Source organism: Sminthopsis crassicaudata, chromosome 2 (genome assembly GCF_048593235.1).
Source record: "Sminthopsis crassicaudata isolate SCR6 chromosome 2, ASM4859323v1, whole genome shotgun sequence".
In the NCBI taxonomy this organism is placed as follows: Eukaryota; Metazoa; Chordata; class Mammalia; order Dasyuromorphia; family Dasyuridae; genus Sminthopsis; species Sminthopsis crassicaudata.
Window position 1 is genome coordinate 37,254,471 of NC_133618.1, and position 14,892 is coordinate 37,269,362.

At 39.6% G+C, this 14,892-nt stretch overlaps 1 protein-coding gene across 1 annotated transcript; it reads right to left on the minus strand.

Moving 5' to 3' along the window:
- Nucleotides 1-2,159: 2,159 nt before the first annotated feature.
- LOC141554183 (zinc finger protein 10-like) lies at nt 2,160-8,651 on the minus strand. Its single transcript, XM_074285817.1, is given in 5 exon segments — nt 2,160-3,174; nt 3,176-4,337; nt 6,241-6,336; nt 6,993-7,172; nt 8,063-8,651. Coding segments are annotated over 4 exon segments (1,437 nt in total). The 5' UTR covers nt 7,129-7,172; nt 8,063-8,651; the 3' UTR covers nt 2,160-3,131.
- Between the last annotated feature and the right edge of the window lie 6,241 nt (nt 8,652-14,892).

Sequence of the window (14,892 nt, forward strand, 5' to 3'; positions counted from 1 at the left end):
TGATTTGAAGTACTTGCTATCTCTCTTCTCCTAGGCTTTTTCCCTTTAATGCTATCTTTCTCCAAGTATAATTAGAGGTGGTTAGTCCCATCAAAACTCTTCTATGGATTTTAATCTGCAAGTCAGTGGTAGATTCAGGGCCATGTCTCTTATTTTTTTTTTTTAATTGCTTTTTTCTAAACTCCTTTTTCTTGGTAACCCTATTGCATTCCCAAATTTTATTTTCATATTTATCACTCATGTTGCCTATTTTCTTCTCCTAAATGTACCATTTTAGCTAAGAAAAAGATTCTTGTGAATTTTGTCACATGTGTATGTCAAAACTAGGAATTGCTGCCCTGAACTTAATAGAGAACTTATTTTTTCCCGATCTAAAGTCACATAAAAAAAAGCATAACATAACTTGTATTGTATTAGATTCTTGGCATGGTTGCTCCCATGTCCAGATATAGCATAAAATGAGAGACTTGGTGCTATATTGCTCTAAAGCAAACACCAGTTTCTGCCCAAAGAGAAAATGGATAGACAGGGAAAGAGTGAAAGCTAGAGATAGAGTAGAGATAGAGATGAGGACAGAGAGAGAGAGAGAGAGAGAGAGAGAGAGAGAGAGAGAGAGAGAGAGAGAGAGAGAGAGAGAGAGAGAGAGACAGAGAAAGAAAGAGAAAGAAAGGGGAGAAGAAGATAGTGTGAATATGGCTGTATATATCTGTGTCTGTGTATGTCTTCTCACAGTTGGGGAAGAAGAAATATTTAGTATTTTTACTACTTCATTGTTTATAGTAAACTATCAAAATGTATATTCCTTCTCTTTTAATATGATCTATTTTTATTTTGCTTCATCAGAGATCAGAATTGCTAAGCTCCTTTTCTTTTATTTCAGCTGGACAATAATAAATTCAATTGAAGCCTTTTACCCTTAATCTGTATGTTTCTCTGTGTGTGTTGTTTTTCTTGTTAACATATTATACGATTGTGTTTTTAATCCACTTTGCTATTTGCTTCCATTTACTGGGAGAGTTCATCCCATTCATATTCACAATTGCCAGTTCTGTATTTCTCTCCATCCTATTTTCTCCCCTGTATATACTTTTGCTTTCCCCACCCACCCTGTTCTTTAGTCTTGTTTTTTTTTTAAATCACCTACTACTTTATTTCCTATCAACCCTCCCCCTTCCCTCAGTTTTTTTTTTAACCCACTTCACCTCTTCTTTTTCATTTGTCAACCTTTTCCCCTAGTGTTTCTGCTTTACCTTCTTTCCTGCTTCTCCCTTTTCTTTTCCTTTCTCCTCCTACTTCTGTAAAGGGTTAGACAGATTTCTATACCCAACTGAATATATTTTTCCCTCTTTTCCCTCTCAGAAGATCAAGGTTCAGACAATGGACATCTCCCTCCTTTCTTTCCCTCAATTTTAACAGGTCTTTTGTACCTCTTCATGTATTCTAATTGCCCCTTGTGCCACACTTTCCCTCTTTTTCCAGCAGAGCTTTTCTTACCCTTTAATGTCTTTTTCTTTGACTTGATCACATTAGAATCCATTCACAAGCACACCCTCAGTCCTTGTGCTACCTCCTCAGTGATAAATAAATAGTTCTAAAGACTTACAGATAGTTCTCCCATTTAGGAATATAAAGGATTTGATCTTTAAGTAATATATATTTTCCCCATTTACTTTTCTATGCTACTCCTGAGTCCTGTGATTGTAGATTAAATTTTCTGTTTAGTTCTGTTTGTTTTTTTTTTTTTTTTCAGTACAAATGATTGAAAGTCTCTTACTTCATTGTAGCTCCATCACCTCCCCTTAAAGAAGATGCTCAGTTTAGCTGGATAGTTATTTCTTGGTTGAAACTCCCTTCTGGAATATGGTATTCCAGACCCTCTGATCTTTTATTATAGAAACTTCCAGATCCTGGATAACTGTCTAATCTATTATAGCTGCTTGAATTCATAAAACCATTTTCATGTAGAAGAAGTAACACTGAAAAAGTTCCTATCCATTATGTGTTCTACGGGATCTACTAAGTTTTCCTGCTGGCCAAAAGCTTTCTCATACTCTTTACAATTAGATATCCTCTAGTATGAATTAATTGATGTATCTTTTTTTTTTAACTTTTTATTTTCAAAACATATGCACAAATAATTTTTCAACATTGAACCCCGTATAGCCTTGTTTCAGCTTTTCCCCTCCTTTGCCTCATCCCCTCCCCTAGATGGCATGCAATCCACGTGTTATACATGTTAAAATATGTTAAAACCAATATGTGTAAACATTTATACAATTCTCTTGTTTATAAGAAAAATCAGACCAAAAAGGAAAGAACATAGGTAAACAAAATGCAAGCAAACAATATCAAAAAGAGTGAGATGAGAAGATAATGACAAATGTTGGAGGGGATGTGGGAAAACTGGGCCTGATACATTATTGGTGGAATTGTGAACAAATCCAACCATTCTGGAGAGAAATTCAGAACTATGTTTCTATTGGGCTTGTATCCCAAAGAGAACCTTAAAGCAGGGAAAGAGATCCATATTTGCAAAATGTTTGTAGCAGCCCTTTTTGTAGTGGTTAGAAACTGGAATCTAAGTGGATGCCCATCTACTGGAGAATGGGTGAATAAATCATGGTCTATGAATGCTATGGAATATTATTGTTCTGTAATAAATGATCAGCAGGATGATTTCAGAAAGGCTTGGAGAGACTTACATGGACTGATATTAAGTGAAATGAGCAGAATCAGTTAAGATCATTATACATAGCAACAAGATTATATGAAGATAAATTCGGATGGACGTGGCTCTCTTCAACAATGAGATGATTGAGACGAATTGCAATGATCTTGTCATGATGGGAGCGATCTACATCCAGGGAGAGGGCTGTGGGGACTGAGTGTGGATCACAACATAACATTCTCACTGTTTCTGATGTTTGAGAAGTATGAGAATGTTTTCTGAATTTCAGTACATTGAAAATTTGGATTTCAATTATATTCTGCTTCAACATCAGTACATTTAAAGGCTTCTCTCCTGTATGGATTCATGTCTTTTAAAGTTTCTCTACCACTTAAAAGTTTTTCCACATTCCTTGCTTTGTTAGTTTCTCTTCAATATGAATTCTCTTAAATAAATTAAGGTTTCACATGCATTTGAAGGCTTTTAAACATTCATCACATTTATAGTTTCATATTAGTATGGGTTTTCTTATGTCTATTCAGATGTCCCTTATCATTGAAGGCTTTTCCACATTCATTACATTCATAAGGTTTCTCTCCAGTATGAATTTTCTTATGTCTATTAAGGCTTCCTTTCTCCCTGAAGGCTTTCCCACATTCATTACACTCATAAGGTTTCTCTCCAGTATGAATTCTCTGATGAGAAACAAGGCCTCCCTTCTGCCTCAAGACTTTTCCACATTCATTACATTTATAGGGTTTCTCTCCAGTATGAATTCTTTGATGTGAATAAAGGCTTCCCAGATATCTGAAGGCTCTTCCACATTCATTACATTTATAGGGTTTCTCTCCAGTGTGAATTTTCTTATGCCTTTTAAGGTGATCATTCCGCATGAAGGCCTTTCCACATTCATTACATTTATAGGGTTTTTCACCGGGATGAATTTTCTCATGTCTATTAAGGGATGCCTTGTCACTGAAGGCTTTTCCACATTCTTGACATTTATATGGTTTTACTGCAGTATGGATTTTTTTGTGTCTATTAAAGTTTCGCTTAAGGTTGAAGACATTCCCACATTCATTACATTTATAAAGTTTCTCTTTAGTAGGAATTCTCTTATGTTGACAAACATTTCTCCTCTGACTTGAAGTTCTCTTACCTTTATTACATTGGTTTATAGGCTTTTCTTCCAGATTTTTCTGTAGAACAGCAAGGTCTGAATTGTAGCTGGAAGCCTTAACACATTCACCAAATTCATGAGATTTCACTCCTGTATGAATTCCTCCGTGTACACTAAGGCATGAATTGATGTGGAAAATTTCACCACATTCATTAATTCTATGAGGTTCTCCTTGAGAACACACTCTATGGTAATGATTAAGTTCTGAGTCATAATTATAAAGCTTCTTGTATTTTTTAAACTTGCAAAGGTCAAGCATGGAAATTCTGCTAGATGAAGTTTTGCTGTGCTGAACTACTATCTTCATGGACAGTGTTTCTGGGTTGTTTATCTGCCTTTTTAATCCAGTTTCATGATTCCAATTTTCTCCCAATTTACAATCCCAGAAAGCATCCTTTATGATTCTCTCTCTGGACGTCTCTCTGCTAGTAATACATTGTTTTGGAGTTGACTCCTTGACTTCACGTTCTCTTTTTTCAACAGGGGAATCTAAAAGAAACACAAAAACGCATCAGCACCCACTGCACAATATTATGGAGCAAAGAAAACTACTTTATACTCAATTCTAGATTCAGTCCTCTCCATTGAAGAAGAGTAACTGATTTGGACAAAGTGGAAGAAACATGATCAAAAGGGAGTTGAAGCCCAAAAATAGGAGATGGGAAAAGTAACAGAACTCCAAGACTTCAAAAACATTTACATTTTCAGAGAGAAAACAGTCATTCTAAAACCGTAGATGACTACATTTGAAGTTGATCTCTGGTAATACTGAAGAAAACATGGTAATTTAAACTGTGATTTTATGAAGAAAATCACTAGACCAGGGGTCCTCAAACTTTTTAATAGGGAGTCAGTTCACTGTCCCTCAGACTGTGGGAGGGCTGGACTATAGTAAAAACAAAAACTCACACTCTGTCTCCCCCCCCTTCAGCCCATTTGCCATAACCAGGCGGGCTGCATCTGGCCCATGGGCTATAGTTTCAGAACCCCTGCCCTAGACCAAAGCAGGTTTCCATCTTCTATGAAAGTTATAGCTTGAGAGTTGCCTAGAATATCAAACAGAAAGGTGTCCCCACTATACTGCATAGAGTACTGAACCTCCAGTCAAGAAAACTCATCTTCCTGAGTTCAATTTCTTCTCAGACCCTTTCTAACTGAGAGACTGATGTCTAATCTTGTTGACCTCAGTTTCCTCCTGTCACATGAGCTGGAGAAGGAAATGGTAGACCATTCCAGGATCTCCACCAAGAAAACTCCAAAAAGGTCACAAAGTGATGGACAAAACTCAAGGCCACCATAGAAAAGGAGCATTGAGGGATGAAGTGAATTGTCCAATGTCACACTTAAAAGTATTAGAGGCAGGCTCTGAACCCAGGTCTGCTAACTGGGAAGCTGGTGCTCTTTATGTTTGGCACCATGTCAGACCCTTAGAGCCGGCTTTCATGTCCTAAATTCTAAATTTAAATTTAATTCACATTTAAAATTTTAAAATTCAAAACAGTGGTGAAACACTAGTAAATCTGCTCCCAGCATATTAGTTATAGTTACTATTAAAGTCAGTAATGACTTAAACACAATTTCTCATCAGTGAAATGGCTGACAGCACCAATTTAAAGTGGGAAAGGGAAAGTAGTACGAGGAAGGCATAGATGGCATCTTTATGCCAGTCTACTGAAAAGAATGAGACCAATTGGAAGGAACATAAAATAGGAAAGAGGATGGAACAATGGTCTGATTTTTTAAATAGAGGTCAGACTTAATTAAATCTGAAAGTTCTTTAACCTTTATCTCTCAGAAAAGACTCTTCAAAGAGAAAAAAGATAATTAAATAATTTGAGAAGACTAAATAGTTAAAAAAAAAAATAAAGGACAGAACCTAGCATATAGTTAGAAGGCTACAAGAATTACAGCTTTTCCTAAGACTACAGAGGAATTCCAGGGCAGATTTAGTAGAAAACCATTTCTTGACATGAAAGATGAAGTTAAAGGAGGAGTGCAGGATGGACAACCACAGCTTCTCTTCTCAGGCCTATGGCTCTTGAAAGAGAGCTCCAGGCCCCTCCAAGGTAACTCACTCTAATGACCCAGTCAAGCTCCTGCTGGCAGTGAGTCCTTTCCTTGACTAGATTTCTGCGTCAGGGGTTTTCAGCTGCATCTGACCCTTTGTAAGCCCCTCTGAGGGATTTCTGGGCAGAGATTCATATCTCAGGAGTTTGCCTTTTCCTTCTCCACATCATGTCACAAATGAGAGCCACAGGGTTAAGGGACCTGTCCAGGGTCTCACTGCTGGGAAGTGTTTGAAGTCAGACTGGAACTCAGAACCCTGAAGCTCCTTCAGTCCAGGATTGGCACTGGGGGGACTGCACCCCCTGCCCTCCTGGTTATTACTTACCCTCAAAAATGCATCTGGAGTCTTCTTCCTCTGATAGCCAGGGGGCTTCATGTCTCTCCAAACGAGAAATCACAGCTGGTTTAGTTACTGGAAGCCCTGCTCAAGGAGAAATAATTAAGAAGTGTTGAGAACACAGAGACACTCCAGATCTCAGTCCTGGTCTCTCTCTACAGAAAAGGGGCAGGTCTGGAAATCCCAGCAGAGAAGAATCAATGATCCCTGAAGAATGTTTCCCTCAGCAAATGTGAGCCTTTGGTGCAGACACAGGACAGATGGGGTCACATTCACCCATTCCTAGTCTGCTGAGAGAAGTCTTTCCTTCTCTGCCCTGGGGCTCTATGGAGAATCTGAAGCCTGGCTGAGCAGAGAGAGGAAAGAAAGAGCCTACAGGGCTACAGAATGCAATTGCTCATTTCCAGCTGGGCAAAGAAGGATTTTTTGTCTGGGAAGAACAATAACTGCTCAAAAATTTCTCAAATATTTCAATGCCTCTCTGTATGAAAGGTATCTCTGTGACTCTCTCTCCCTGTCCAGCAAATTCAAATTCATCCAAGCTCCTCAGCCCCAGGACAGATGAAATTCTCTGACTTTGCAGTGGCTCACACATGATGCTCTCCCTGCCATTTCTGCAGGTGACCATGGGATGCTTCCCCCAACTCTGCCATGTCCTGCTCTTTGCCCTTCAATTCTTGCAATCTTACTTTCATTCACTACTTAGATTTGATTGAATGACTGAAAAGAAGTTAGCTTACCAAGAGAGACAAAGTTCTTATAGTTCTCCAGCATCACGTCCCTGTACATGATTTTCTGGCCAGGATCCAAATAGCTCCATTCCTCCTGGGTGAATTCCACAGCAACATCTTGGAATGTCAATACCTTCTGAAACATTGCAGGATCTTAGCTTCAGAGATGAAAGAGACTTCAGAAATCACCTACATAGGAGGGTGGGGGTAAAGGGAGGGAGACATTTGGATCTCAAAATACTGCCAAAAAATGAAATAAATTTAGTTTTTTAAAAATTTTTCTTTTCTTTATTTCTTTTTAAATAATAACTTTTAAATTTTCAGAATGCATGCAAAGAAATTTTTCAACATTCACCCTTGTAAAATGTTTTGTTCCAAATTTTCTTCCTCCCTTCCCCTTCTTGAAAGCAAGTAATATAGGTTAAACATATGCAATTCTTCTAAATATATTTCTATCTTTATTTTGCTGTACAAGAAAAATCAGATCACAAGGGGGAAAAACAAGAAAGAAAGAAAAAATCAAGCAACCACCCACAAAAAAGGGGAAAATACTATGCTTTGATGCATATTCAATCCCTATAATTCTTTCCCTCTCAGGATATGGATAGCTCCCTTATCACCTCACTGTAGAAAAGAGCCAAGCTCATCACAGCTGATCATCACATAATCTTGTTACTATCTACAATGCTCTCTTGGTTCTACTCATTTTACTTAGCATCAGCTTATGTAAGGCTTTGCAGGCTTTTCTGAAATCCTCCTGTTCATTTCACATAGAACAGTGATATTCCATTACGCTCAGGGCACAACTTATTCAGGCTTACATTTTTTAGTTCTTTGCCACTACAAAAAGGACTGCTACAAACATTTGTGAACATATAGATTATTTTCCATTTATGATGATCTTTTTGGGTTATAGACAATGCTAGGTCAAAGGATATGCTCAATTTCATAACCTTTGCGCCAAATTACAAATTACTCTCTAGAATGTTTGGATCAGTGTAATGTTCTCTTTCTCTAGAATACAATTGTTCTCTGGGAGGAGGTTTCTTGGGGAGGCAGCCTTAGTTTTAGTTTCTTACCAGTAATCCCCAAAATGCAGCAGGAGTGATTGTGTCCTTCAAAGTCTTGAATCTTCCAGTCTCTACCTCCCTCTGAATCCAAAGCCTCCAGCCAGCATGAAGGTTGATGTGGGAATGAATCAGACTCTGAATCTCCTTGAATGTTGGAATCAGATTGCACCTCTGAGAGTGTGGGATTGTCGGTTTCCCAGAAGTCAATTATAGTTGTGAATCTCCCGGAAGTCCATGAGCAGGCTTTCCCTTTAGAGTTGTGAATCCACTGAATCCTCAATCTGAATCTCCTGGAGCTTCCCTGAAGTTCTCCTGCGAAGTCTTCTCCTTAACCCAATCCAGACTGACATCCCCATTCAATGTTGGCTCCTTATATCCTCCCAGAGAATGGACTTGTGGGAATTCTAAAGGTGTGAACTTCTTTAAAGATGTCAATTCTGAGCTAGAGAATTAAGTACCACACAACCAATTTAGCACCTTAACAGATTAATAACCTTAACAGATCAGTTCACACTATTCCACCATCATTGTATTAGTGTTCGAGGTTTCTCACATCCCTTCTAACATTTTTCAGTAATTTCATGTCATCTTACTTAATCTGAGAGGTATGAAATGGTACCTCAAAGTTCTTTTAACTTGGATTTCTCTAATCAATAATGATTTAGAGCATTTTTTCATATGACTAGAAATGGCTTTAATTTCTTTGTCTGAAAATTGCCTGTTCATGTCTTTTTTTTTTTTTTTTCTCCTGAGGATGGTGTTAAGTGACTTGCCCAGGGTCACACAGCTAGGAAGTGATAAGTGTCTGAGACCAGATTTGAACTTGAATCCTCCTGAATTCAGGGCTGGTGCTCCACTGTGCCATCTAGCTTCCCTGTCAATTCTTTACATATTTTAGAAATGAAGCATTTATCAGAAAACATTACATATAAAATATTTTCCCATTTTACTGCTTCCCTTCTAATCTTGGTTGCAGTAGTTTTGCTTGCACAAAAAATGTTTAAATTTATCACAATCAATATCTCATCCACTCTACATTTCACAATGCTCTCTAGCTTTCTTTGGCCATAAATTCCTTCCTTCTCCACAAATCTGAGAGTTAGACTATCCCTTATTCTCCTGAGTTGTTTATATCATTACCCTTTATGTCCAAGTCATGAAGCCATTTCAACATTATCTTGGCATAGAGTTTTCAGTGTTGGTCAATGCCTAGTTTCTTGGACTCTATACTGAGTCTCCATCATAGTGCCAAAGACCACTGTCAAATGTCCATAGGATATTTATGATCAGAACATCCCTGAACAGGGTTATTTACAATGATATCTATCAAACAATCTTGAATGATTTTAATTTATGCAACCCTCTTTGTAAATTATCCACTGTAAAAGGCTGAAACTGAGTCGCACTGAGTCCAAGCACTTGAGACTAATTACCAATTGGACAATACTCTATTAGCATATTCTTGGAGAATGACCTGGCCCAACAATCTGTGCTGGATTTGTGGGTGTATACAGTGAATGAAAAGAGGTATTGGGAGGGTGGACTAGATGGAGGGTGGGAAACACTCTTTGGTGGTGGACAGAGAGAAAGAAGGTGTGGAGATTCCTATATCTATTCCCCTGCTGTGACCTTGGATCTCTTAAGGCCTGAATTTTATTGCTACCTAAGGGCCACTGTTCTATTCACACTGGTGTATGTTTTCCATTGGATAGGAACAGGTGAAAGTGTTGGCAGGCCTTCAATAGCAGCCCTGCCTAAAAAACTGAAGTACTCATTTTTAACCCTAATTGTTGTAAAATGTCTCTTCCCCACAGATTGATGGGGATTTTTTTCAACTATAAAAGGAGTAAAAACTCCTGTTTCATTTTCAAAAGTCCATCTTAAAGGGGTAGCACTAACTTCAGCTGCAATTGATCCTCCTACCCCAGACATGTAGGTGTCTGCCTTAGTCTTTGGCCAGTGATTGGGCCAGTTGGCACCTCTAATGACTGTGCGATCTGCACCTGTGTCCACCAGTCCTTCTAATGGTGTGCCATTTATATAGATGGTGAGCAGAGATCGGTCAGCTGTCACAGCTGCTGTCAGTATATTCCTGAGTGTTTCTGCTTGGAGTCAGAATGTGGGTGACAATCACCAGGTTGCTTATTAGGGCTCTGTATCAATAAACCTGATGCTACTACTTCCCCTGGTTGATAAGTCACACATTGTCTACCTGTATTAGTGACTGGGATATTATCTACACATTCCCCAGCTTCCCACATCAGTGTATGAATGAACACTGTCTTGTAAGTACTCTCAGGAGGTGAAATGGTCAAGCCTACTGTGCCTGGAGGCAAGGGATCCATAGGCAGGAGGGCAACAGATTTTACCTCTCCAGGGGGTATCTCAATTGTCCCAGCTGCATACAACTCTATTCTCCCCAATTGTAATCCCTTTCTCCCATCAGGTAGCTTCCTGACTGATTGGTCATGTCTGGGTATTGGACTTGTAGGCACTCTCTGGGTGTGGCATTGGCTGCCATCATGCCCCAAGTGTTTTTTGCCTGGGGCCTTGGAGCTGGGCCCCTCATCCCCTTTCCCTGAATCAGTCTCCATTCTGATGCCCAATGGAAGCCTCGGTTGCATTTTGGACATGGGGTTTTGGGTCTTGTTCTCCCACCCTGTTTTCTCACTCTGTCTCTATGCCAACATTGAGCTTTCAGATGCCCTGTTTTACCACATTGAAAGCATTGACGAGTCTCTCTGGAAGTCCCTTGCCAAAAGGGGACCCTGTCTTCCCATGTTCAGATCTTGGGAAGTCTGCATCATAGCCTGGCTATAAAAGGCATTTGTGCCCATTGTGGCACAGCGTCTTATGATCTCCTCTAAAGGAGCATCCCTATGTAGTCCTAGTATAATCTTTCACTGGCATTTTCTTTAGCAAGTTGCCTTACAAAAGTGTCTGTTACTCTATTTTCACCATTAGTCCATATGACAGCTATTTGCAAACATCCCACAAAATCAGTAAAGAGTTCATTTGGTCCTTGTACAATTTTTGTGAAGGTCTCATTTAAGTCCCGTTGCCCTCGGGCAAGTTCTTGAGATTGCTTATTGTCTTTCTTTTTTCCCTTACATTTTCTCATCCGGCTGTTTCTAAAACTTTTTCTTTTTCTACAACTTGCAAGATAGTTTAAGGCCATTGAATTATATTGTATATATATAAAATACCTCTGTGGAAATTGAATGAGGCCCTGTTTTTGTGTAGAATTCTTTAAGTTGTTCTCCCACAAGTTTCCAATTTCTACACTTATTTTTTCTTCCTCTAAGAACCAAGGGGATGTGCATTTTAATGTGCCCAAGAGTTTAGCAATCTGTATCCAGGTTATAAGTAAACTTTGCTCCTCAATTATTTTAAGAATGCTTTCTATAGCACCACTATGAGGTAGGGGTGGGGCGGGGAATCTTTTCCTAACACCTGCCCCATTTCAGCTATAAGAGATTGCTAGTTTAGCCCTTAACAAAGTAAGTTCTTTATTTGTCTATTAAAATACTCACCTAGTTTCCTGGTCACTGGAGGACTTCAGTGGAAGTATGGTGCTTGGCCCACACATTGGACGCCAAAATGTTGTGACCCTGGATATCTTAGAATCAATAGGAGTCAGGATAAACAAAAGTCTTTATTGTCGGTCTTAAGTGGTCAAGGTCAGGGGATTAGATCTAGCAATCCTGGCACCTCCTTTTTGTCTCTCCACAGCCAGGAGAATAAATCAATCTCCTCCTCCTACTCCACCCACTGATCTCACTTCCCCTTCTGTGTCCACACCCATCAATTGAGCCAGCACAGAATAGTTGGAGAGGGTCATCCTCCAAACATGTGGTAATAGAGAATTGTCCAATTGGTAATTAGCCTCACATGCCATGTTATCTTGCATTTGCTCATTTGTAGCCCTTGACATTCCCCTGACAGGGACCCCAAAATTCCAACAATAAAGATCAAGGACTTTTACTTATCCTGACTCCGGCTGATTCTAAGGTATCCAGGGTGCAAATGCAGTCATTACAACCCATATTTGAAGACACCTTCAATTTATAAAGAGATGCTTCTCATAAAGATTTTGCAATGACAGGAGAGGAAGAATACAGATCAGCAGACATTTATGTTCTCTCAGTCATATGGTTTTTTAATATTAAGGCATAAATATTTTCCCATGCTTATGGTACTCTCTCTTTATTCTTATCAAGCTTTAAAAATCCTTATGCAGAACAAACTGCCTGCATATAAACTTGGTCCAAGAAAGCTAATTTTTTTTCCATTTTTCTTATGCACCTGTTATAACTGCTTAGTTGTCTATTTTATTAATGCCTTCTTTAAAATGATCTTGCTTGCTAATCCAATTCCAATTGATCAATGATGGACAGAATCAGCTACACCCAGAGAAGAAACACTGGGAAATGAGTGTAAACTGTTAGCATTTTTTGTTTTTCTCCCCAGGTTATTTTTACCTTCCGAATCCAATTCTTCATTTGCAACAACAATAACAACAACAAAATTCGGTTCTGCACATATATTGTACCTAGGATATACTATAAGATATTTAATATGTATGGGAATGCCTGCCATCTAGGGGAGGGGATGGAGAGGAGGGGAAAATTCTGAACAGAAGGGAGTACAAGGGATAATGTTGTAAAAAATTACCCATGCATGTGTACTGTCAAAAAATGTTATAATTATAAAATTAATAAAAAATAAAAAATATTTTAAAAAAAATTTTAAATAATAATAAAAAAATAAAATGGTCCCTGATTCAGGAGTTCAAGGAAGTTTAGGAAAGAGGGAAAGATGAAAGCCCAAGGTGCAACATCAAAAGGTTTGTGGATTAGTTTCAAGAGCAGGCAAAGCTACTCACATTTTCCTCCCACTAGAATTGAAGGTCCTAGAGAGCAGGGACTATCTTGTGCCTCTTTTTGTATTCCCAGTGCTTAGCACAGTGTCTAGCACACAGTAGATTATTTCAAAATATTTATTGATTTGGGGGCAGCTAGGTGGCATAGTGGATAGAGTACCAGTGCTGAAGTCAGGAGGACTTGTATTCAAATCTGATCTCAGACACCTAACACTTCCTAGCTGTGTGATCCTGGGCAAGTCACTTAATCCCAACTGCCTCAGCAAAAAAAAAAAAAAAAAAAAAAAAATTACTGATTTGAAAGAAGATCACTAGAGAAAGTGATATACTGTCAGGAAAGAGAACTCCATCACTTAAGTTCTCTAAAGGAATATCCAAAATCCTCTCACAAGAATTCAAGGACTTCTGCAGCCTAATACCATCTCTTTTATTCTTAGATAAAAGCAGCCATTAAAAAGTGGATAGAGAACCAGCCTGAGCTACAAAAATTCCAGCACAGGACCCTTCTAAGACACATTATGTATGTTGGGTATACTATTTAAACTCTCAATACTCAAGGAAACTAAGACAAGAATCTATGGAACAATCCTGATCTTCATTTTTAGCTGATTTCATCCTACATGAATAAAACTAGATCTAATTCATTGCAGTGAGCTAGTGATTCTCTATTGTTTCCCTACAGGAATGTAACTGAAGCTCTCCTTGTTTTGTCTTGACCAAGGCTAGTGTGACAGGGATTACAACTACATGAAAAGTCCCCAAAATATTTTTGAATGTCTGGACCAATCACTTGTCTAATAGCAGCAGATGACTATGTTATGTCCCCTTAGGTCATTGATTGTGACCAACAGTCTTGTGGACCAACTTTTTAAACATAGAACAAAGTGGGTTTTTTCTTCCTTTTTTAATTTTTTTAACTTTCATTTATTAAGACTAAAATGATTCCACAGTGGAATTGCTAGTTCCCCATTTTCAGCCAGCAAGCTACTACAAAAATTTTCCCTTACTTAAAAACAAAACAAAACAAAACAAATTTCTGTTCTTTGCCGTTTTAAACAACCAACTTGTGGGCACCAAGCAAGCCCCCCCCCCCCCCCCCGTGGGATTCTGATTGGTGGTGATCCCAGGAAAAGCAAACTTTAGAAATCAGAAAGCAGATGGAGGGGAGACATTCAGTGGTACTAGTGCAGTTTAAATCAATTCCGCAGGAAAACTGGAGACACAGTAATGACACTAATTGGTTTCTGAAAATAAATAACAATTGTATAATAAGGGTATAGTACGTTTGGAAACGAATTCTAGAAGAAAGAATGGAAGCATGCGGACAACAGCTGGATAGAGAAACATTAAGTGGATGCTCAGATAGAGAAGATCACATTAATTTGAGCTTATAAAGGTATAAATCACTGAGTACAGAGAATGGTCGCCTCCCCCCCAATGACCCAAGGGATACATTCTCATCAAAACATCCTGTGGAGCAGAGGGTCTCCGAAGCCCCTCCATCTGCACCTCATGGAAGCCTGGGCCCTTAGCTGGGCACTCGCCAACCTTTGCTCTCTGTCCCCAGAGCCAGCCGGTCTCTCCTGGGCGGATCACCCCGGCCTCCTGCCAGGGGCAGCCTCGGGCGGGCGCCTTTATCCCGGGGGAGGCCGCTCTAAAGTCCGAGCACTTGGGCCGCTCCCGGCACGCGCCTCATCATTAACATCTCCTGATAGCACGTGAGTGATCACGATCCCTTAGAGGCCCTAGAGCGGAGGGCGGACGAGCCCCGGGCGGCCTCCTGACCCGGAAGGGACCTCTCACAAGGCGGCCCGAGACCCACATGTCCCTGAGCCCAGAGCTCTCGGCCCCAGCTCCGAGGAGTCCCAGTGCTCTCCCCCCTTCCTCCTGCTCTGGCCCCGGGTGCAGCCTTCCTGGGAGCCACAGGAGGGCAGCACGTTAGGGGGGAGGAGTTTTC